At 57.1% G+C, this 23,886-nt stretch overlaps 1 protein-coding gene across 1 annotated transcript in view; it reads left to right on the forward strand.

Moving 5' to 3' along the window:
- The window catches only part of SRRM4 (serine/arginine repetitive matrix 4), a 66,727-nt gene that overhangs the window by 21,564 nt on the left and 21,277 nt on the right, over nt 1-23,886 (forward strand). The window contains exons 11-15 of the mRNA XM_068653794.1: nt 755-8,960; nt 19,453-19,596; nt 21,425-21,508; nt 21,789-21,860; nt 23,379-23,405. Coding sequence (XP_068509895.1) covers nt 8,467-8,960; nt 19,453-19,596; nt 21,425-21,508; nt 21,789-21,860; nt 23,379-23,405 — 821 coding nt within the window. The 5' untranslated portion in view covers nt 755-8,466. The remainder of the gene's footprint in view (nt 1-754; nt 8,961-19,452; nt 19,597-21,424; nt 21,509-21,788; nt 21,861-23,378; nt 23,406-23,886) is intronic.

A 23,886-nucleotide genomic window follows, 5' to 3' on the forward strand; every position in this document is an offset into this window, starting at 1 on the left:
ATAAATATGTCAATATTTGTGTCCCATGGGTTTGATCTCGAGGCCTGGGGCTGCAGGTGCCTCTGGCCCCATTGCTGCTGGAAACGGGGAGCTGTTCCCCAAAAGCAAGGGCTAGGCTCACATCTGCACCCGCTGTCCTTGGGTCAGGGTCCCGGCCCCATTGCTGCCCTGCCAACGCTGTCCCCGCTCCTCTCACGCTCCTTTTTTATTACAGTTAGCATCATCTCGTGGCTTAAATCTTTCAGCCTGATAAAGGACGACAGCGCTCCTCGAGTGCCTGGGATGGCATAAATAATTCTGGAGCTGAGAGAGATTTACAGTGATATAAATGTCAGGAGGGAGCCCAGTTTGTATTAATGGCCTTATTAGTTATGTTGCTGTAAAATACTGATACTCCAGTTGTTAAGCAGCCATGGTTTCGCTCTGCAGCATTAATTCAATAAATTGGGGCTTTTTGATATAAATCTTAGTCTGCTGAACCCCATTAGAGGATCCTTCATGATATGTCAGAGATCTTTAAATGGCTCTGACTGAGAGCAACCTGGGAATAAGGCGGCTTTTGGAGCGCGAGCGTAAGGCAGAGCCAGCGAGTGCCGCACCTCGACCCCTGCCTGCACCCAGCGGGACAAGGGTGCCGGGGGCAGCAGGGGGTGTCACGACACAGCTCCAATGCTTGGAGGCCCGCAGGCCACGTGGGGACTTTGGGTGGGATGGTTTTTTTGCTCACCAGCTCAGAAACCACATCTCGCACCAGGTCTGGACGTCTCCTGTGAACCTGAGGTCGCCGTGGCTGTGTCCCCGGGGAGGTGAGGACAGCTTGAGGTCAGCCTCCGGCCCCAGGAGGAGAGGACAAGGGAGAGAAGGCTGGGGCTGCGAGCCTGGAAGAGCTTATAGAAGGATAAGATGCCTACAGTGCCGCTCTGGCCCTCGTCTGTGCCTCTTCCCTACAGCCTCCCCATGGTCGCCTCTGCTCCGCTGCCACCGCACCTCTTCAGTACCCGGGGCCGAGGTAAGCCAAGAGGCAGGGCGCCTCTCCCCGCTCTGTCTGACCCTTCTGTCCTTCTCCCTGCACCACCCCAGCATGTGTGCCCCTCTCTGCCTCGCCTCTGGCGGGGTTGCCCTCTCCTCTGCCGCCGTTTTGCAACTCTGCAAACTTTGTCCCAGCGATCCGCCGAGCGCGCGGGGAGGGAGGGAGCAGAGGAGGGGGGAGGTTCGCTGATAATTGAAAATAAATGGTGCATTCGATGAAATAAATGTTCTGCTGCAGCTGGCTCGCTGCGGCTGATTATTTATTTTTTCTTGCTGCTGTTTTTGAGGAGAGGAGGTGCCCGGGGAAAGGGGGGCTGGAGGTAAAGGAATGTCACCCGCACGCGGACGGAGCTACCGGGCTGTCGTCCTCTAGCCTTCTGCTACAGAGTCCTGAGCCCCCAGCAGCTCTGCACCACCCCTAGCCTGTCCTCTGCCTCTGGGGAGCCCCTGCCATGGGTGACAGCACCCGGCTGCTTGTGCCAAGAGCAAACAGCAGCCTACCCCCCAAAATGGGGCCAGGCCGGGGGTCCTGGCACCAGGCTGTGGTCCGCCCCCTTGACGCCCAAGGCAGCAGGGAAGGTTCTTACGCCTTGATGAGACTTATCCGGGATTATTATTCAGCTGCTAATTAATCTTGAGACTGATGTAAAGGCTTTGGGCTGCCGGTTGAAGATCAAGCAGACGATTTCTGGTCTAGTCACCAAAAGAGGGACTGTGAAGAGCATTACGTTGCCCTCCCCGGGCAGCTGAGCCCTCCCTGGCCTTTCTGGAGCTTTTGCAGCCCGACATGACCAGCTGCTGGTGGGTACTGGGCCCACCCCAGTACCAGTCAGGGCTAGCAGCCTGGCCGAGCGAGCCAGAGCCTCCCCTTTTCTTCCCTTGCAAGTATTTTCACCTTACCTATCTTGTTCGACTACACCCTCATCACAGCACTGAGCAACAGCTCCGACATCTCGTTTCCCCAAATTCTGGTCATCCTGAAGCGAGCACCATCAGCCAGGAGCAGCTTGGACCTGGAGAGCGTGGGCTGAGAGGCAGCCCCAGCCTCTTTAACCAGCGACCAGCTGTTAAATCTCAGCAGCCCGTCCCCAGCAGTGGTAACCCCAAGCACGCAGCCTGCTGGCCCTCGGCACGTTCCCTTTTTAAGCTGCCCGGGTTTGTGGTGCTCCGGTTGTGGCATCGTCCATCACTGCCGGGGCCGTGCAGGGAGGTGAAGCTCATCTCTCTCGCTACCACCGCACCTGAGCAGGGAGCCTTGGTGTTATCTCCCCAGAAGTTGCCTTCGAGTACAATTCAATTTCTTTCTCATTTCTTTTCAAGTGCCTGGGACCGGGGGCTTGTGTCACAGAGCTGCTTTGCAGCTGTAATGGTTCAGAGCTGTGTAAATAGCCAGCAACGCTGAAGGCACCAGCCACAGAGCTGACAGCGGCATCGTGTGGGAGTCTGTTACTGGTCCTGCTGGAGCTGAGCTGGGTTGGATCCTCGGGTGCTGCCTGGGCCCTATCGGGGTGGGATCCTGCCACCCTGGGGACCTCGCTGTCCCTTGGGATGGAGCAGGTCAGGGCTGGGGGGGGTGACACCAGCCCCAGCCCCTGGACAGCTCCACACTGCTGGCAGCCCCATGGGGAGGGGATCTCGTAGCTGCACTACCAGCCTGTAATGCTGTTAGGGTTTGTAAATCTGCTTTTAAGAATTTATGGGGTAAATATTCCCGCACCATATTAAAGACACAACTCACGGGCACCCGCACGCAGCCAGCTGGCTGGGCAGGAGCACGCGGCGATCTCAGGGGACGGAGCGGTGGTGGCTGCCAAAATCTTTGGGAAGTGTTATTTTGGGGTCTGCCCCCTCCGGCTTCTAATACCGCAGCACCCCGGGCCCCCCCCGCACCCCGCCTTGCCTCGTCCCCAGCCGCGGTGACAGTATTTACAGCTGGAGCGTGCCAGGCCTAATTGCTAATCAGCTCCAGGCAATCAATTCATCTCCCCGTCGCCTCCTCGGGGAGGGGCCGCCTGGCGGAGCTGAAGGTGACTCCTGCAGGAGTTAAGATTAAGATTTTAAAAATACCAGGCGCTAATCAGCACCACTTCGTTAGCAGAGCTGGGGGCTCGGCTGCGCTCGGGGGGGACCAGGCAGGTGCCCATGCCTGTGGCTGGGCTCTGCGGGCACCTCTGGGGCATGGCCCCCTCTGGGGAGCTCGCAAATAAAAGCCGTGGAGGGGTTTTAAACACAAAATGCCCTTTTATTTTATTTTCTTTCATTTTTTCCTTAAAACGCCTGCTGTTGCCCAGGCTGCTTGGGAAGGAGTTACTGCACCGCGGTGCTCGCTCTGATGCTGTGCAGTGCTCAGCCCGGGGTCTGCCAGGGGTGGAGGAGCTCCGTGGTAATTTGGGGTTTGGGAGGGAAGCGAGCATCCCACCTGCTGCAAACAAACCTGCCCTCCCTCCCTTATTGACTAAATGCTGGAACCGAGGGGAGATTTTTCCCTTCTCATGAAGTGGGAGCAGGGCGGGTGCTTAACGGAGCTCCTGGAAAGTGCCAGTTGCCAGGTTTTGGGGATGGAGGAACCCAAGCAAAGCAGAGCGGCTCTGGTGGTGGAGGGACACTGATTCCCAGCTCGTAATTAAATTAAGAGAGAGAGACGAGATCAAAAGGGGGCTGTATTAAAGAATAAATCAGGCTCAGGGTGCGGAGTCCCTTCCTTTAATTACCGCGTGGATGTGTAACGGCGAGGGACTCCATCAGTCACCGAGGAAAGGAAAGGTGTCGAGCGGAGAGAAGCCTTCCCTGGGTTAATTACTGCTAACGAGGGGCAGGAAGCTGGGCAGAGGACACCCACGCCGTGCTCTGTGGCATTGCCTGCAGCTCCCCTGCACTCACAGCCACCAAACCCAGCCCCAGAAGAGCAGCGGGTCACCCTCGGGCTTAAACCCCTTGGTGAGGAGCATCAGTGCGAGCGGGTGATGTCCACCGAGCCACTCAAAAGCCGTCCTGAGGGAAGGACACGTCTGGATTTTCTGCTCAGTTGCTGTTTGCAGGGGATGTCGGGGGTTGCGGGCTCTGCCGTCGGCAGCGCCGGCCCGGCCGGGTTGGCACAGCCCCGTTTGGGGCATAATTAATTCTCTTTTGATCATCTGCCGTGTAAATCATCAGTGGCCAGGAGTTAATCACGCGTATGAAATGAATCCTGCTCCTGCCTTAATGAGCACCCAATCGTGACCGGCATCTGTTTACTCCCCGCACTTTCATCTTCTCTAGAGTGTGAACAATTAATTGTAGCCAATAATCTCCTTTTTATTCCATTAAAAAAAAAATCTGAGAGTGAAGAGCCTGCGCCCCGTGCTCCTGCTCCCCACGTAGCCCCCTTGGCTTTGTTCTTTCACTCCCATCAATAAACGCGTTGTGGGAGCAACCCGGGGGCTGCCCAGCGAGGACGGGGCGGTGTCACCGCCACCACGACCCAGTGCTGAGCCCCAGCAGCCCCGGCGTGGTTGGACACAGAGGCACTGCTGGGAGCTTTTAAAAACCCGAGCGCCCCAAGCAGGTGAGGACAAACACCAGGAGCTTGTGGCTTTGTTCCCCAGGGTGGCCGTCCCTGTCCTTGTCACTTCTTGCCCAATGTCCCCCGTGCTTCTGGCAGCTGGCAGGGCTCGACCACAGAGGTGAGGTGAGATGGGGCTCTTGGTCCAGCTTGTAAGGAGAGGGCAGGGTCAGCAAGATTTGGGGCTCCTGGACACGTCCCCTGCCGCGTTGGCTCCCACGGCGTACTCGGCCATAATTTAGCCTGGTTTAATTGACGTCCAAATTAGCCCTCGTCGAACAGCGCCGCAGCTGCATTCAAAAATATTTAAAATTACGGCACAGCAAAACATTTTCACATTTCATTAGCGCGTCTTAATGGGAAGTGTCCATGCCCCAAATTCTCCAGTTGTTCTCAGCAATTGAAGCTCTCATGGCAGAGGCTGCGCTCCTGCCAAGCGTTGCACGATGCCGGCACGGGCACAGCGGTGCCGAAACACCGCCGGGGAAGAAAGGGAAGGAAAAGCAGCAGCATAAACGGGCTGCTCCTGGTCTGAAGTGGGCACCGCTGCCTTCCAGGGGCTGGCCCGTCCTCACTGGTGCCTGACTCCATCCCTGCTGCTCTGAGCTCATCTCCAGCACCCCCCAGCCCTGGGGACCCCCCCAGCCCCTTGGCTCAGCCGCCTGTGAGCCGGGGACACGTCCCCACGCCTCCTGTCCCCATCCTCCTTTTCTCCCCATGTCATTGGCATTCAGCTCTCCTGTTTATTCAATTAGCGCATTTCTGCTTAATTATCTGATTAATCTGAACATGTCTAATTGCTACATTAGCGGGGCGGGGGTGCCTGTCCCCCCCCTGCAGTGCACAAGGCCGCAGTCAAAGGAGCCGCAGCGGGAGCCAGGAGCGGCTTCATCCTGTCCTGCGTGGGCCACGGGCGCTTTCCTGTCCCAGCCTGGATGGGAATTGTCTCGGACAGGCACCGGGAGAAAACCTGCCCCAAATCTTGGCTGATGTCCCCAGGGGAAGGAGGGATGGGATGGGACGGGATGGGATGGAAGGGCAGGTCCCAGCACCACCACCCCGTCTCCAAGCCCTGGGTACTGCTGGTGCCGTCCCGGTGCTGAAGGCTGGGTGCTGCCAGCTGCCAAAATTGCTGCTGAAATTTCCACCTCCCCACGTTTGCTGGGCAGCCCTCCTATTTCAAGGAAAGAGGGCTTTTTCTCCCTTCCCTGTTCTCCCTCTCCCCCAGAGCCTCATCCTTGGCTGTCCCCAGCTGTGGGGACAGCAGAGGGACCTGGCGGTGTGTGCGGCTCTGCCTGGGGACTCTCAAGGGGGGAAAACTTTCCATAAAATGGAGGTTTCCAAAGGGAAAGATGAACGCTGGCGTATGAGGGATAGACCCCATGAAGTGCTGCAGCCTCAGCACGGGGCCAAAATCCCCCCCCTGCCGACTGGGGCTGGGTTAGTGGAGGGAATAATTGGTAGGTGCTTCTGAAGCGTAATGAGTCGAGGGCGCTTGCAGCTTTTGTTTATTGACTCTCGAGATCTAATGAATACTTCCAAAGGTAATTATTGATTTTCTGCATTTGCAGGAAGCCTGCTTGGCTGGGGGATGAAGTGGAGATGGAAATGGGGAGGTTTTGTGCAAGACCAAGCTCTGTTTCTTCCTCTGGCCTCGTGTCACTGAAGCGTCTTTGCCATGGGGGCAATGGGGCATGGAGGTGTGGGTCCCGGTGCCAGGATGGTGCCAGTGGGGTCACTCCACCAGCACTGTCCTGGCCATGGGGACATGGGGACATGGGGACAGGCCTGGGTCTGTTCCCTGGGGATTCAGGGACCCCAAGCACCATGGGCACAGAGCAGCAGGTGCTCAGCACCCACCGGGGTTCTGTGGCACGTCGTGCACCAAGCAAATAATCCAGACCCAAGGGAAAATTCAACGTTTATAGAAAAATCTTTGTCCGGCTCCAGGCCAAATCCAGCTCTCTTCTCTCTCTAGAAGGGGGGAAGAGATTAAAATGTAATCCTGGGTAAACACATTTTCTGCTTCCCGTCCCTGGGGGCACCTCTCAGCACGCACGGAGCCACCCCACTGCTTGCTCCTGTCGAGGGCCCTGGGCAGGCTTCACCCGCAGCGGGGGCAGCTTCTGCTGCTGCTCACCCCAGATCTAAACCTGGGGAGGTTAACCCTTTGGGTTTGGGGGAGGAAAAAGGGGGACTAAGCATCACTGGGGGATGGCATGGGGCTGGCAGCTGCGCCGGTGCCACCCAGTGTTGTTGCCGCCGTGCTTTTTGCGGGCGTCTTGCGCCACTTTCCCCGGCTGTTTATTTAGGAGGCGATTTATTGCAGCGCTGTTGCTGTACGGCGGGGAGGCGCGTTCCTCGGAGCCTCCGTTAAGGGAGCCAATTGCTTAATTGGCTGCCGATGTCCCCGCGAGGTACGCCAGGAGAGGTTTCACCTCGTAGCGATCGCTGCCTCCCCCCTGCTCACGCGCCACCCGCGCTGCTGATTTAATAGCACAAACATTTGTTATTCCTCCCATTCAGCAGCCAGGTCGGGGGCGTTCGGAGCAGCTCCAGGTGTGGGCTGGGCTTTAGGGGACAACAGGGGACAGCCGGGCTCGTTTGGGGCCAGGTGGCCTGGGGATTAGAGGAGAGAAGGGCCAGGCGGGCTGGAAGCCTTGCGTGGTGCCGTGGGGCCTCGGCTGCAGCTGGCGGTGGCTGCACTCATCCTGCAGAGCTGGGAGCTGGTGCTGGGCTGGGTGTTGGGGTAACGAGCTGCATTTATGGGGGGGGAGCTGGCACCAGGCTGGGATCCTTCCCCCTGTGCTCCGGCATCCCCACCGGCAGCACCCGAGAAGCCCCACAGGGCACCAGCTGGGGGTGAAGCCGTCCCCATGGGCCAAGGTCAGCTCTCTGCCCGTGCAGATGCTGTCCGAACCCCTCGGGCTTTCCAGGTGGAGCTGGCTGTGTTTTACAAAGCCCTGCTGGACCTCTGCCCGACTCCGCTGCTGCCGAGGTTTTAGGGTTTTAGGCTTGCTGCTCTCCGTGCAGGGCCGCAGCCCTGGGCTCTGGGTACAGAAAGCAAAAAGCAGCGGGGCTGGAGGATGTCAGACAGGCAACGCCCGGCTACCTCCTGCTAATTTTGCATCCATCGCAAGGAGGTGATCAAGTTTGCTGTGGTTTTCCCTCCTTCCTCAGCTCCTGCTGCCTATTGTTCCTGGCTCTGCCATCCCCAGCTGCTTACATAAAGCAGCACGCGGCGAGCCGAGGCACAATAGCGAGCGCCTCCGCCACCCAAGGTCACCGCCTCTCACTTGTGCTCCCAAGCACCGGCTCCGAGAAGCATTTTCTCCCAGAAACAGCTTTATTGGGCTCGGTGCAAGAAGCTGGGGGGATCACACCGCTGCACTTGCCCCAGCCCAGATGCCCCGGTGGCGAGGAGGGGTTGGATCCTGCCCCAGGTGCTGAGCCCTTGGTTTTGGAGCTGCTTTGGGTTTCCCTCCCTGCTGCTGCCCCAGAGCTGGGGCTGAGAAGCAGCAAAGCCCAGCCCTGCCCCTCCACCTCGCCGTTAAATGGGAGAGGATAGAGGGGGAGGAAAAGAAGAGTTTGTTTCCCAAATCCCTTCCCTGTGCAGATCCCCGTGTGGACCAAATACAGAAAGCTCTCCGTGGCTTTTTGCTTCTTTTCCTCTTGGTGATCCGAGCTGGTGCCTATATTTTTTTTTCAGTGAGCAGCTGGGAGAGGGCAAAACCAGAGGCTGAACCCAGCCAGAGAGGAGATGCTCCTGGGGAGCACCCCTGGACCGGGAGCCCCGGGCTGGTCACCACGGGGCCCATTTGGGTGATAAAACGGGAGATGTACTTGGGTGGTGACCAGGTTGGGGCTCCCGGTCCAGGGATGCTCCGGATCCAGGGATGCTCCTGGTCCAGGGATGCTCCTGGTTCAGGGATGCTCCGGATCCAGGATGCTGCAGCCCGGGAGATGCTCTGGGTCCGGGGCTGCTCCCGGCGGAGCAGCTGCGGGAGGCGGCACCGGGGAGGGGACGGCGGCGGGGCCCGGCCCCATTCCCCGCCTCGCAGCCACAAAACGGGAGCCGGGAGCGGCTCGGCCCCACACGCCCCCCGCCAGCCGCGCCGAACCGGGCTAACCCCGAGCCGCAGCAGCCCCGGGCACCCCAACCTGAGCCGTGCGGGGCCGGGAGGGATGTAACAGCGATCAGCACCGCGGAGAGCGGCGGAGCGGAGCCGTGCCGAGCCGTGCCGAGCCGTGCCGGGGCCATGGCCAGCGTGCAGCAGGGCGAGAAGCAGCTCTTCGAGAAGTTCTGGCGAGGAACCTTCAAAGCCGTGGCCACGCCGCGCCCCGAGAGCATCATCGTGGCCAGCATCACCGCCCGCAAGCCGCTGCCCAGGTAAGGGCTCGGGGAACCCCCCCCCAAGGCTCAGCACCACCACCGGGCTCTGCCCCAAATCCCTGCTGGTTCCCCTCCTTCTGCCACCCCCGAGGGGCTCACTTAGGGGTTGGGGACCCAAGGGACCCCCGCGCGCAGGGCTGGGGGATCCCTCCCCGGGCTGATGCACGCACGGGAAACTTTGGCTGCCTCCGAGCAGGGGCTGGAAAGCTCTCGCTGGGCTGTGGGGTGAAAGGAGGAAGCTGGAGGGGGTCACCAGGCACAAAGTGGGGGCGTCCCCAGCCCCACCGTGCAGCCCCCAGGGCGTGCGTCCCACTGGCTTGGTCCCTGCGGCACCCGGACCCCATGGGAAGGTGACCTCGGGGGGGCAGCCACTAGGGACGGGGTGAGGGGACAATGACACCCCCAGGACTCGTAGCCCAGGGGCTGTGGCCACCCCTGTGCTCAGCCCCTGCCTTGCCAGGCGTGCGGTTGGGGCAAAAACCTGCAGAAAAAGGCAAGAGGGGCAGCGGTGCCCAGCCGGTACCCAGCAGGGCCATCGGATGCGCCAGGACCCGCGCGGCTTCTTCACGACAGCGTCTTCCCGGCTTGGGAGCACCCGAATTTGTCTTGTTGGCTGCCTCGATGGTGTTAAAAGCCGTCCTCTTGGTGTTGTTTTCCCAAGGGACTGAACCAGGCTTCTGCCTCCTGGGGCTGCTCGGGTTGGGAAGCTGGGAACCGGCGCTGGGAGCTGGGAAAAGCTCGGAGCTGGGCGCCTGCTCTGCACCCCTCCGAAAGCCCGCTCTGGTTTTCCCTAAGGCTTCACGGCAACACCGATCCCATCGGCCTCGTGGCCCCGAGAGCACGCCGGGCTAATTTAGGAGCAAATCCCCTAAAGCCGAGTGGCACCGGGGGCAGATGGGGAGGCCAGGTAGCCCAGCGAGGCGCTGCGGTGACCAGCTGGCTCTCTGTTTGCTCCCACACTTGCCAGCCGTGGGGCAGCAGGGCTTTTCCTCTCGCAGAAGGGGATTTTCCTCCTTCCAGCTGGCCCCACAGCCCCCCTGGGAGGCTCCGTGCCCTGTGGGCTCCCCGCGAGCCCCCCAAAAAACGGAGCGTGGCGCTGCCCCATCCCTCAGCACGGCTCCCGGAGATAAATCCCCTTCCATCTTAATTCCCATCAAGCTCCCGGGGAGGTTCAGCGGGTTAAAGCCCTGCTAAAACCACGTTTCATCCCTGGAACAAAAGAATACATTAATCCTGGCCGGGGGCTGCCCACTTACCCGGGGGGGGGGCTCCTGCCAAGCCAAGGGGTTCCCGAGCGCTTCGTGGCACGGAAGGGGAAAAATCAAGGCGGTCGCTTCCCGTCTTCACTTTCTTCTCGTCCGACTCTTTTTTAATTTATTTTTTTCATTTTTGCAAGAAGGCTGCGGGTGGCTGCTCGTTATTTCGGTGCCGGAGCCTAATTACCCGGCGAGCAGCCCGCAGCTGCTGCAGCGCGGCCGGCAAACGCTCGGCTTTGCAGAGGGGGGCACCGAGGGGCCCGGGGCTGTCACCTGCCCGCTGTCACCCCCCGGTCACCCCCGGGGACTTCACCCTGGGGCAGGTAACGGCGTTGGGGGGGGACACATGGGGGGATGAGGCTGTGTCCGTGCCTGCCAGATGGCCGAACTGGGTCACACCAGGGCAGCGCGGGGATTTGCGCTTTAACCCCCAGTCCCCCGGGACGTGCTGCGCGTGGCAGGCAGGGAGGGGGGGTCACTGCGTTTTGGGGGGGGGTGGGGCACAGTTTTGCCACCTGGTTTGCCATCACCGGTGATTTTGGGGAGGGGACGGGGCACCTGCTGTCTCCCATCCCAACCCGCAGCGTTTTGGCACCGCTGGGTCCCCGAGCATCAGCACCAGGGCGTGCTGCTTGGGGAGGTGTGGGGGGGACACGGACCCAGCTTGCGGCCCCCCCGGCTCTGCTAATCCCCCCCTTGTCCGCCGGGCATCTGCTCCGCGGGGAGAGGCGGCCGGGCCTGGCTGCCATCTGCTCCCAACGAGCCGCAGCGCTAATGAGCCCGTGGCCCCGGCCCAACGGGGGGAGCGGGGCTTGAAAAGAAAAGTGGAGAAGTGGAGGGGAGGGGGGGGGAGAGAAGAAAAGCCCCCCCCCAGTCCTCGGGGGTGCTGTCAATAGGGAGGCTTTGTCTGCCCCTGCCCTCCAGCTCCAGCTGGACGGCGGCGGCGGCGCTAATTAGGCAGCTCGGGGGCTGCTGGGGGGAGCCCGGGGTGAAGGCGGCGAGGACAGAGCCGGGGATGCTCGGGGGACCCACGGTGCCTTCCTCCTCCTCCTCCTCCTCCTCCTCCTTCTGCACAGCCCCATCCACCTGCCTCTGCTGGGCCTGTTTCCAATGGGGAAAAGTTCATCAGAGAGCATTTGCTGGGCTCTGGCGGCCGCCAAACGTCCCCCCAAGGCTGCCCCTGCACCTCCAGGGGTCTCGCAGGGCTCTGGAGGATGAAGCCGAGGTTAAAAATGATGCAGGGCCCCCAAAAGCCCTGGGGAAAACACCCCTCGTGTTCCTGCTCCCCTCCTGGCAATGAGAGAGGTGCCCAAAAAAAGGACTTGGGCTCTCCTTTGGGAACAGCTTGGAAAAGGGGGCTCATAAAACCCGTACCCTGCAGGGAGATCGCCTCCCTCCCTTGAGGTCTGGGTAATAAAAATAAAAATGTGGGGCTGTGGGACCCAGCACTGCCTTCACCCCCCCCACCTCCTGTCTTGCAGCCGGGCCTTTCTTTGGGCTTTCTTTAGGTTTTTCTCTAATATGAACTTATCAAACGCGCTCCCCGCGTCAGCGAAATGAAATCATTTCGTGCATGACCGCCCTTCCCTTTTCTCTTTATTTCCACCTTTTCTTCCTGCTGCCACCGAAACCTCTTCATCTCCGCCAGGCCCCGAGCAGCCCAGGAGGGGTTGGGGCGGGCGCTGGGTTTGGTGCCCGCTCAGCGGGGCCACGCAGCCCCCCTGCTGCAGGAGGCTCGGGGCTGGCTCCTCCGGCAGCTGAGGGAGCCGGGAGTGTAAAAATAGCAATTTTTTTTATTTTTTTGTGCAAGCAACGGGAGCGCCTTCCCTGCTATTGCAGCGGGGACTGCAGGGAGGGCTTAAAAAAAAAACTAAAAGTGGGAACGAACTCGGCTGGAAGGGGGAAAGGAGCCGGGGGAACGTGCTGGGGACCCTGTGCCGCTCTTGGCCTTTTGCAGGGAGGCAGCCCTGTAGCTGGCTGGATGCTCGCGGGATGCCGTCCTACAGCAGGATGGTGGAATTGGGCTGAAATATGCCTCTTTTGGGGCAGGAGGCGCTCAGCCAGGCGTTTCGAGGCTGAGCCGGGTCCCTGAGCCCCCAGCCTGTGGTTGGGGCTAATTGCTTCACTGATGACTCGTTTAACGCTCCGTGTTTAATTGATGTCTCTCCATTAATGAAACAAGACCAGGTGGCTGCAGCTGGCCGGGCTCTGGGGGCTCTCCCAGTGCGCTCCCAGTGCACTCCCAGTGCGCTCCCAGTGCGCTCCCAGTGTGCTTGGGTGGGCAGCAGGACGAGGTGCTCAGCAGGGTGCTGCTCCTTTGGGATTGCTCTGCTCTGCTCGCTGCCCCCTTCCCTCTTTGTTCCCGGGGCCAGAGGAAGGCCCAGCGTGCAGATAGGGTTTGCAGACGCCACTGGGATGCTTGATCCCAAATCCCAAGGATTAGGAACGGGGGCTCAGCCAGTGCACACCTCGTCTGCATGTGCGAGTGGCTGGAAGTGGTCAGGAACCCAAGGGTCACGATGAGAAAATGGCTTTTGGCCAACACCGAATGCCAGCAGAGCATCGCCCTGGCACAGCCGGGCAGCGCTGGGGCTGCAGTTTGGGGTTTTTGGCTTTGGGATTTTGGGGATTTTTGGTTTTGCCTGGGTGTGCTTGAACATGGCACTTTGGGTGCGACAGGAGAGGACTGGGGCAGGAGGCTGGGATTTCAGCTGTGAGGGTGAAGAACCGGCTACTGCCCAGCGAAAGAAATATTTTTGCATTATGAGAGATTTCACAGCTAAAGACCTCTGGCGTGCAGGGTGCAGGAGGGGAGATAGGGCTTCGCTCAAGCTGCCCCGCTGAGGCTGTTGGTTTCCCACCAGACACCTTTATTTTCAGCTGCCTGCGTCGTCTTTGCCTTCCTCCACGTCCCTGTTTGTCGCATGAGGAGCAGGGGCCGGGGCTCACCGTGCCGTTCATGGTGGAGAGGCAGCGAAGCCGGCGTCCCGCTTGCCCTCCCCGCTGCTCCGCTATCGATTTGGCCTCAGCTCCCTTCACCGTGCTCTGATTTCTTTCAGTTAGGCTCTGAGCGAAGCCCCTGCGGCGTTCAATAGGGCCGGGCCCAGCACATTGGGATGGTTTGGCCAGGGATGCTCAGGGACACTCCCGCACCCCACCACAAGCACCCCTCTGCGTCTGACACCCCGTGTCCCACCGGGGTGACCCCACTGCTCTAAGGCTGCTCCTTGTCCCCTCTTTTAGCCATGGGGGAGCTGAGCCCAGCCTGAGCATCCCTCAACCCCTCACCAAGGTGCCCCTTTCCCCTCGGTGGCTGTCACCTCCTTGGGGATGTCCTTGGCCAGGCCGCTGCTGGGGGTCACGTTGGTGCCGGCACGCTAACGGGCAGAGCAGAGCGCTGGTAGGGAGCAGAGAGCCCTGCACTTCAGCTCCAGCTGCAATTGCTGAAGCCAAAGCGATGCGGCTGGTGGTAACGGGATGGTGACACCGCCTGGATTTGTATTTCATGCTGCTTCCAAGGGCCTGTAATTTTCATCAGCGCCACATGACTTTTTATAGAACAGAAAAATGTGCGAGCGCTTAATGAGCTGTAATTCTGGAGAGCTTCTGCCTTGATTGGGACTAATTATTTTCTTTATAAAAATAATTAACAACCCACGCAACCCGCCGAGTGAGAGGCATGTGGCATTAATTAAACCGTGCGGGGTTTCCAGCGCACCTTTATCCGGCACGCCCCGGCCACGCGGCTGCCCTGCGCCGCACGAAGCCGGGCTCAGCACCAGCGGGCACAAAGGTGAGGGATGGGGGGGGACAGGGGCACACCGAGGCCACCCCCAGCCCAAATTTCCCCTCCTTTTCCAGCACCTTGAGGGCCCGGGATGAGCTCCAGGTGACCGCCGATGGGGAGTGCGTGCGCCCGCGCTCAGCCACGCGCTGACATAGCGGGTAATTGTTAACGGGACTAATTCCCCTATTTTCCTGGAGGTGTTCTGGGGAGTAATGAATACATTTGCATAATCTCGATTTTGTTTGTGAGTAATTCTGGATTATCCACATGTGGATAACACGGGGGCTTTGCCGTTCTAGGCTGCCTTTCGGCCGAGGATAGCAGAGCGTTTTACAAACATTAGTTCAGCCCCACGAATCCCGGCAAGCACTAAAATTATTATTACACCCAATTAAAGACGGGTGTGCGGAGCAGGGAAATGATTCTCTCCAGCCACGGGGCCAGGAGTGCTGGGAGCTGGCTGCCTCCTCCAGACCTTCCCCCTAGGGAGCAGCAAACCCATAAATATCCTCCCCTCGCTCTTCCCTGGTGATTTAAAGCCCTGTGCAGGGCTGCAGGGTGAAGGAGGTGGCTGGGGATGAGACCTGGGAGTGGAGAGGGAGGGATTTTTTCCTGGCTTGGCCCCAAAAGCAGCCCTGGGTGGCATGGGCATGTTATCCTCAACCTCCTGAGCGGAGATGAGGCCCCATCGTCTCTCCTAGAAACTGTCTTTAAAAAAATACCTCCTGCCACCCATCTCCAGGCAGCTGGTGAGACTGCCGAGGTGATTCCCACAGCACCTGGGGGGTTTGGGGAAAGAAGGTCTGGAGCCACACCAAACCCACCCAGCCATGAAGCTGCGCTCCCCACGCATCCCCAGGCGGGGACATCTGCTCTGTCCCAGCCCCGTGTAGCCCAGGGTGTCACCGTGGGGTGGATATTAGGGAGAAAAGTCACAAATGTGGGACGCCCACGGGACCCCATCTTGGGGGTGGTTTATTTGTGGGGTCTGAGTGTCCTGCCCCCATCCTGGAGGGAGAAGCTGGCCACCATCTCCTGGTGTCCCCCGCTGTCCCCACCAACCCGACTTGCTCCCTGGGCAGGCAGATGTTGCGCAGGCAGGTTGGGTTTGGGAGTTATCGGGCGTGTTTTCCATTCGTTTTCCAGTGGGAATTAAAATAAAACAAAAGAAAGGGCAAAGAAATAGAGAGGGCATGCCGCTGCTCCAGGGGGAGCCTCTCTGCCTGTCCTCTCCCCCTGCCGCCGTGCCCTGTGCTTTATCCGTGCTCACAGCAATCTCCCATGGCTCCTGGAAGCTGTGTGCTCACACGCCGCTCTTCGATTAAAAGTTAACGAGCTATGTTATTGGCAAATAAACTGTTTATCTCGCCGCCGTTCGCCCTGCCAAATGGAGCAGGGCTTCAGACAGGGGAGCTGGCGCGTTGTGACGAGCGCCCGCGGCCCTACCCGGCGCCGGGCCCTGGCTGCGGTGCCATCGCCGTCACCTTTCCAGGCGTGGGGACCCAGAGGGTGTTTGCCTAAAGAGGGGGATTTGAGAATAGGAAAGGCCCGGGGCTGTCCAGCCTGTGGGGAAAAGGGCGTGGAGCCATGGGGACCCTCCGGAGGATGGCTCACGGAGCATCGCTTCTGGCACCGACCCCACTGCCAGCGGGGACGCGCCTCTGTTTTTGGGCAGCCGTGCGTGGTAAATCAGCTGCTGGAAAATAAAGAGCTGAGCTGCCTTTTTTTAATTTTTTTTTGGCCCGGGGTGTGATGAGAGGAGGTCGTGAAGCGTTTCTGGAGGCCAAGAAGCAAAAGGAGCCGCCGCCGCGTTGGGGCTTGCAGCAGGACAAGGGCATCACAGGAAGGGAAACGAGGCGTGGTGGCGAAAATTGGATGAAAAACAGCTATTAGAGAGTGGCGTTTCTCTTCTGTGCTTAAACTGCATCAAGAAAAAAAGCCACGCGCTTTTCTGCAGCTGGCGCCTCTGCTGATGCACGGGAAAATAGTGGAGAGAAGATTAAAATGGAACTGGCTTGGAATCTGTGCAATCAGGGAAAATATCTCGGTGATTTGCTATTATAATTTTCAATAACAAACTGCAGGGCTCCTGCCGCACTAATAATAACAGTCTGAATGAGGTGGGGAAGGAACCTGCCGTGGGGTGCTTGTGTGTCTGTGTTTGTGGAAAGCACTTTACAATCTCCCCCATCTCCTAATTTTGAAGAGGTATTTTTAGTGCGTATTTCAAAGGGATTTATGTAAACACATCTGCTGGAGTTTGGGCTTGGAAAGGGCTTTACAACCTTCCTTTTCCCCCCTCCCTCTCCTGGGACAAAGGAACGGTTCCACAATTTTCTTTTTCAATCAGCTGAGAAGAGACAGAGAAAATAAAAGGGTAATATTGCCAGCACAGAAAAAAAAATCTGCTCTGCCCTAAGTGGTGCAGAGCAGCCAAGGTGCTGGGCAGAGGCGATGTGCGGGGATGGCTGTGGGACCGCCGGGTCCCACTGCTGTGGCTGCGGGCACTTCTCACTCTTCCTGGAGCTACGGGTGCCCGTGTCCTTTCATGGGCCGATGTCCCTCAGCGAGACATCCATCATCAGCTCGGCCAGTGAAATATTTGCAACTAACAGGCTCATCAGAGAGGCTTTAACCTTCTGAGTTTTCGGGGCTCCAGTGGGATGGAGCTGTGCCTGTTTTTGCACCAGGGTCTGTCGAGGTGATGGGAATGAGAAGCCAGCTGGGGCTGAAGAGGGCAAGGTAGTGAAGTGCTGGTGCTGGTTTTCCCAAATATTCTGTCTTGAGCTCAGAAGTGCCGGTGGAGTGGATCTGCCAAGCGTGGCCAGTGCTGGAGGTCTCCAAAGTGCTCGTGCACGCAGCCAGATCCCTGTGGCACCGGGCTGGGCATCCAGCACCCCATTCCTCTGTGCCTGTAGAAGTAAAATAAATCTTTTTTTTAAAAAAAAGGCCTGGTGGGCATGATCCAGCCCCGTTGTGCCTGTTCTGCTGCTTGCACAGCTGCTGGGAAGGGCGGAGGGGCCTTGGAGTGGCCCCAGAGGGCTGGGGCTGCTGGAGCTGGTCCCGCGGAGGCGAGAGATGCTGCCACTGCTGCCCTGGCAATGGTGTCCCGCAGCTGGAAGGTCACGAGGAAGGCAACGTTCCAGCTTTTCTCTCCTCCAAAGAGAAAGGAGAGAAGGAGAAAGGCTGCTTGATGAAAGCTTTGTGGCAGGAGATGGCTGGGGGACGCGGGAGCCCGGGGACAGGGGAGGGGGCTGCGTCACCGAGTGGCCTGATGAGACAGCACGTGGCCATGGCACTGAGCTCTGTGATGGAGAAGTGGTGATGGTTTGTGAGCGAGCTCTGCTCCCCGAGGCTGCAAATACCCTCTGCCTTTGCCCCGTCCTCAGTGAAAGGCCAGCAGCCACCTCTCCACGCTGTCATACCCTGGCTGCCAGCCCCAGCCCCGTTCTCCAAGCGACTGCAGCATTTTATGGCGTTTTCTCCCCTTCACGTTAGCAATACCAAAATGCAGCCCGGTTGGGAAAAGCAGTGAAGTGCTCAGGCTGGTGGGAGAGGCGAGCACCCGGGCAGAGCCCCGTGTGCCCTCTGCTCCCCTCCCATCCTCCAGAAGCTGGCCAAAATTGCCCCCAAAATCTTCCTGGACCAGAGACTGCCGCAAAGGGAAGGGACGTCCCCTGCGCAGAGGAAGCCTGTGCTTCCAGTCACATTGCTGGCGTGTCCTTGCCGCCCTCCTGGGGCTGCCTCCAGCAAACTAAGCTCTTTTTCCCCAAAAAAAACCCTCCACAGAGGCTTTCTCCTCCCTGCAGGGGAAGGTGTGACAGCCCTCCCTCTAAGGCAGCGGAGGTCTTTCACACCGAGCTGCAAGCGCTTTTATATCAGGGATGAAAGACACGAAAGACTACAAAGTATATATATATATATATAGTTAAATATATATTTATATTCGATCAATGTCCGTGGAGCTTAACGCGCAGGGATTACCAGCCGGTTTAGCGTGTTAGTGACTCTCAGCTTTCACCGGAGGAGAACATTTGGTTGAATCAAAGCCAGCCTTTGATGGGATTGGAGAATAATTATTTCCATCGATAATTGCTTCCAAGCCCAGAAGAAATGGTTCGCGGGGTGTTGCAGGACAGCAGCAGCCCTTGTTCGCCTCTGGGCCAAAATGTTTTAACCCCGGGACCTGAAAATGCCATTAGTGGGATCGGGGACCAGGGTGGGGGACATCACCCACCGTACCCGGGGACAGCCCCTGCCTCTGCTCCCGGAGCCGCTCCAGCCCTGGCTTTGCACAGATCATTAATTTGGGGACGTTTTTAATGGATCCTAATGATTGAGCCTCGGAAGGCTGCTCTTAAAAGGGGTTCGGGAAAGGCCACGAGCTAATTAGCTCACGCAAAGAAAGCAATTAACCATGTAGCTTCCCGGATGGTTACAAACCACATAGATGTTGGGCAGAGACCGGGGGATTTATTACAGGAGGAGTAATAGGTTTGAAAGCCGGAGGGACCGTCACATCAGCAGCACCTCCTGCATGTCCTGGGCTGGAAATATTTGCCCCAGCTTCACCCCATCGAACCCTAGGGCTTGCGCTTGGCTAAGGCACATCCCTAAAATGTTTGGACACTGAAAAATGTGTGCTGAGAAAGAGGAAGCTGTTAGGGAAGGTGGGGTTTGGCTGAGAGCACAAGTGGAAATAGGGGTGACCTCTCTTCTGCAGCTGCTCCTGGGCCAACTGCAGCCCCCAAAATTGCATTGCTCATGATGAGGGCAGGTAGAAGGACATTGCCAGGGGCTGCATGCTTCTGGCCAAGGCTAGCCAGGGCTAACGTGCTCCTTCACCGTGGCATTGCTCCTTAGCCATGCTCCTGGGTGCATTGAACCCCCCAGATGTGCAGCATGCTCCTGGCCCCAGCCCTTCATCCCACGTGAAATGGCTGTGACAGTCTCTGTAGCCTGCCCTGGACACCCTGACACTTGCTTTATTTATTTGAATAATATTTTGGATGACACCATGTTCTCAGTGCCCCCTCCAGGTGTGGTTTATGGCTTCGCATCGCTCCTTCTGTTTGAAAAAAATATCTGCAGGGCTCTGCTTGTGTGGGCTCCCCAGGGCTTGTGTAGGCACCTGCAAGGCTCAGGCGCTTCCCCTTGGCTCTGAGGGGCTGCCCCAGTGCTTCCAGTTTGGGCTTTCAACAGGACCAGCTGTGCTGCTGGCCCAGCACCTTGTTTGTGGGTGTGGGGAGGGAGCTTTGCTTCCACCTGGGTGCTGATGAGGGGGATGCTTTGGGGGAAGAGGACATGCAGCAAGGGGCTGGCAATGCAACAGCAGGTTTGGGGAATGGTGATTGATTTGGTTTTTTACCCCTTCGTTTTCCTGGGATTTTTACTCCCCTGTTTTTTTTTCCTTCCTTATTGCTCTTTCTGTCCTGATACCCTCTAGTGGGCCACTCAGCTGCCTGCCATACCCTGCAGAGGACAGACACCCCGAGAAGCCAAGCGGCCGCGTGTCCAAGGAGGCCTCCAGCACTAACGGCTGGGCGAGAGGGAAGGAGAGGCGCAGCCATGCCCGCCGCAGGTCCCGCAGGTAGGGGACGGGGCCACCCCAAAGGGGACGGGGGTGTCAGCAAAGGAAACACCGGAGAGCGTATGCTCATCCCACGTGGGGTCTGTGAAAGCTGTGGGTGGGTTGAATGGCCACGTGAGTTGCAATTCATGAAACCCATGGAGAAACCCAGTGTCTGCAGTTCCCTTTTCGCTCCACGTTGTGCTCACGCAGCCCCTTGCAGCCAGCCCAGGTGAGCTGCCAGCATCCCATGTGCAGTGGGGCCTGCGGGGTTCCCCCAGCTGGGGATCACCTCAGCAGTTCCTACCTCCACGTGCCCACATCAGACTGGCTGCTTTGCCTTCGTTAGGGCACGGCTTTGTTATCAGCTCATCGTTTGCCCCTGACTATTTGTGAGGGAAAAAACGAATGAAACCTTCAAAGCGAAGCAGCTGGGGTCTAAGAGCTGCCTGCTGAACCGTCTCTGGGATTAAAGCTTCTCCATTTGGTTAAAGATGCTGGAAAGAAAGAGAAAGAAAGCACATTTCCTATCTTCAGATTGCAGGCTAACCGGAACAATAATCTAAAGTGTATTTTTAATTAGACTCTGATTACAATCACAGAAGAACAATTAAAGTTGGATCAGCCCAGGGAGAAGTCTTCCACTTCAAAGACAAAAGAATTCATCTCGGGAGCAGGAGGAGGGCTCTGCAGGAGTTGCCTGTGGCTGAGCAGCACAGGCTGGAGGTTTCTCCATGCTCTGGCTTGGCCATGGCAGGGCTTGATTGAGAAGGGGGCTGAGATGTGCTCCTGCTTGCTGGGGAGCCCAAATTTGTGTTGTCCTGGGTTCTGTTATCTCATTAGGGCAATTGAGGTCCTCTCCTGCATAGCTGGTGGCTGGCAGCAGGGCCAGCTCCCGATGGGCTTGGCCCTGAACTGCAGCCCTTCAGGCGGCTTCACTGGGGCCACCAACGTGCTGTCCCTGTCACCTGAGAGGCCAACATGCCAGGATGCTTGCTCTGCCTTAGGACTATTATTACCAATAATGTCCTTTCCTTTGTCCTGTCTGCAGCAAATACTCAGCTCTTCATGTTTTCCAAACATGAGGCCACACTCATGTCCCCAAAGGTGGCTCCTCCTGCCACTGGGACAAACAGTGGGGCACTGGGTCTCTGCCTCAGTTTCCCTTGTTTCTATCAGTGTGCTTTATTTTGGATCGCTAGCCCCCAAACATTTCATTTTCATTTTCAGTCCAGTGCTCTGAATTAATTTAACTGCGGATTTTACTTTACACTGAAACATGACATGATTCAGTGTCATGTGTTTAAAAAGAAATTAGTTCACAATTTTATAAGGTTTAACAGCTGTGCAAGATATACATAGCTTACTAAATTACCATAGCATCTCAATAAATATATATTTTTCTAATCAATTGCTATTTAACATATGTCATGTCTTTTACTACTGTTAGATGCATCTGATTGCAATAATTATTATATGCAAATTAAATGTCAATTAATTATTTAAAGCATATTTACAAAGAGCAACAAAACCTATAAATCTGTTCTGGAGTCATTAACCTCAGCAAACACGTTTTAAATAATCAGCTGGCACTGCATCCACGTACAGTGGCTGTCTCATTATATCTCCATTAAATCCATGCAGGAGACACTTAATTTAAAGTGTGACCAAATTATTCATTAGAGGGTAATTAGGGGCTCACCCGCACCCCTGATCTGCTGTCAGAAGTGATCCCTCTGCCCTGTCTGTCCCTCTGGTGGGGACAGCGGCATGGGGAAGGGAGCAGCCCCAAGTGAAATGATACAGACGGTGCATTTATTTATTAATTTTAAAACATTTTTTGATTTAGCCCCTCGTGCAACGGGGAGCGTGCACCGCCACCGGCCCGGGGGAAGAAGAAGAAGAAGAAGTCTGGCCGCAAGAAGCGCCGGAGGTGAGGGCGGCCGTGACAGCGTGGGCCTGGGCTGGGGCGAGTGGGGATGAGGGGACTGGCGGCCCTCACTGCACGAGGGGAGGAAACGGATGCAAAATGGAGGTGTGAGGGCCTGTTAGCAGGCCCAACGAGGCGCCGCCATGTTGTCGCCCTCCCCTCACAGCGGGCGGGGGCTCAGCCCAAAGCCCCCCAGGCCGTGAGCCTGGGGATGGCGTGGGCTGGGATGGCCCTGAAGGGGTGAGGGGGCCATGCAGCCCCTGACACCCCTTTGCCCCCCCAGGTCTCCCTCCTACAGCCCCTCCCCTGTGAAGAAGAAGAAGAAGAAGAGCTCCAAGAAACGAAAAAGAAACAGGTATTTCTCCTTGGGAAACGTCACGGCTGGCTGGTAGCCGTGCAGGGGTGTGCTGGGTTTTGAGGGGGTGTCTGGGCAGGAGGTGGGAGATGTTACAGCCCTCCCACGGCTCGTAGTTGCTCGTGGTGGTGGCCATCGAGGCAGCAGGGCCCCACCAGAAGGTGAGATGGCCGTTGGGGTGTCTCGGTGAGCTGTCAGGGTGGCAGAGAAGATGGACAGACAGACAGGCAGGTGAGCCAGGTCAAGGCCAAGGCAGCCTCCACCAGCTCCACAATCTTGCTGTCAAATTTCATGTGGCTCCCATTCGTTTTCCCTTTCCATCAACCCACAGAAAGCGGCAGCATCTGAAACATCAAAAGGCTCCAGCCAGCTTCCCATGCCGACATCTCAGCCCCTTCCTTCCCCTCCCCAGGCACCAGGAGCCATCAGATTTGCCCTTTCCAGCCCAAAGCCATCTCCCAGCCATGCTGGCAAGGGGGAGAGCTCGTCTCACATTGCTTGAAGTCATGGGACTGCCTCCGCCTTCCCTCTTCTGTAGTCCATTTTTAATTTAAAAAGCATGATGAAAATTTAAAATTGCAAATATTTTACCATTTTCCCTCAACTGTTAAATCAATATTTGCAGAGAACAGTGGATGCCATCTCCCTCGGAAAGTTCATGTATTTATAATTTATTGAATCAAAGCGAGAAGCTACCAAAAGTGGCTAACAGGGTGAAAAGCAGAGCGTGTTTCTTAAAGAGGAAGGCAGGGAGAAGGAGATACAAGGAGATAGAAATCCCTTTAAAATAATTCCTTTTCAATAAGAGATTCTTATGCTCTTGTATGGATGCCACCTTCTGATAGCTGTCCTGGGTCAGATGCTCTTTGGCTTTCCACATGTAGGACCCATCTGTGCTCCCTACAAGCTGATGATAAGCTGTATCCGGTCCCAAAAAGCAGCATGATCAACCACTGAGCATTAGTGACTGATGGAGGTCATTTCCAGACACCTGGTAACACGTCAGCTACAGATCCCATTTGTCATGGGTAATCTCATGGCCCCTCTAGGCAGCACTTCAGGCCATGTCCTCTGTGGGATGTTGTCCTAGAAGCTCAGATGGGCCATCAGACTGTGTGGTAGACCAGGATCAGGCCTTGCTGCAACGTGATCTCCATGTTCCCAGGGTTTTCTTTGAGGACCGCCAGCATGATGGCTCCTGTGTCATCCCAGGGATGCTCCAGGAGGGAAGATTTTGCATGAACCTGGTTTGGCTGTGAACTTGCTCTGGGGTTATGCAGAAAGGATTCCTCCTTTGGCTGCTACATGGTCCTTCATACAGAAAACCTGGGACTGGACTCTCCTCTGTCTCTTCAAACTAATCATAGTGCAAGACTGCGGAGGCAATATTAGTGAAAAGGGAACCACCAGGGACGTGGGAGGTGCTCAGTCTATAGATGGGCCTTACCATATTGTCTCTGATTCAGATTTCCACTTCTGTTAAACTGTGTATTCAATGTAAATATTTGTGTCTTGCAGGTTATCCTCAAAGAAGAGAAGACACAGGTAAGAGTTGAGCAAGCATGGGCGGTCCCTTAGAAATAATAGTTTAATGGTCTTCTCAGGATCTCATGAGGTTGATAGTCGCTGAGTGGGGGCAGAAGACACTTCTGTCTTCTGGTGGAAACCCCTTGGCTCCCCCATTCCCTGTGGATTTGGGGCTACCCTTTTCCTGTTCAGCCTTATGTGTCCCTCAGATCCCGTAGGAGTCAGATCTCCCGCCCAACCTATGCAGCTAAGCAAGTAACTGGAAAGGGCATCTTGATTAAAAGTATCCCCAGCAACAATCATCCATGTCGTATCTTTCCTGCATCTTTAGCCTTGTTTCTTTTATGGCTTCATCTGCAAACAGTACGCATCCCTGAGCAGTGTCCATCTTTGAAACCCTCAGACTCAGTCACTGCCTTTCCAGTTGTGTACTTTAAGGATGCTCCTGATCCCAGTACATGCATGTACTATTCCAGTTCTCTATGGAAAAGCCAGCAGG

Source organism: Anas acuta, chromosome 17, assembly GCF_963932015.1.
Source record: "Anas acuta chromosome 17, bAnaAcu1.1, whole genome shotgun sequence".
In the NCBI taxonomy this organism is placed as follows: domain Eukaryota; kingdom Metazoa; phylum Chordata; class Aves; order Anseriformes; family Anatidae; genus Anas; species Anas acuta.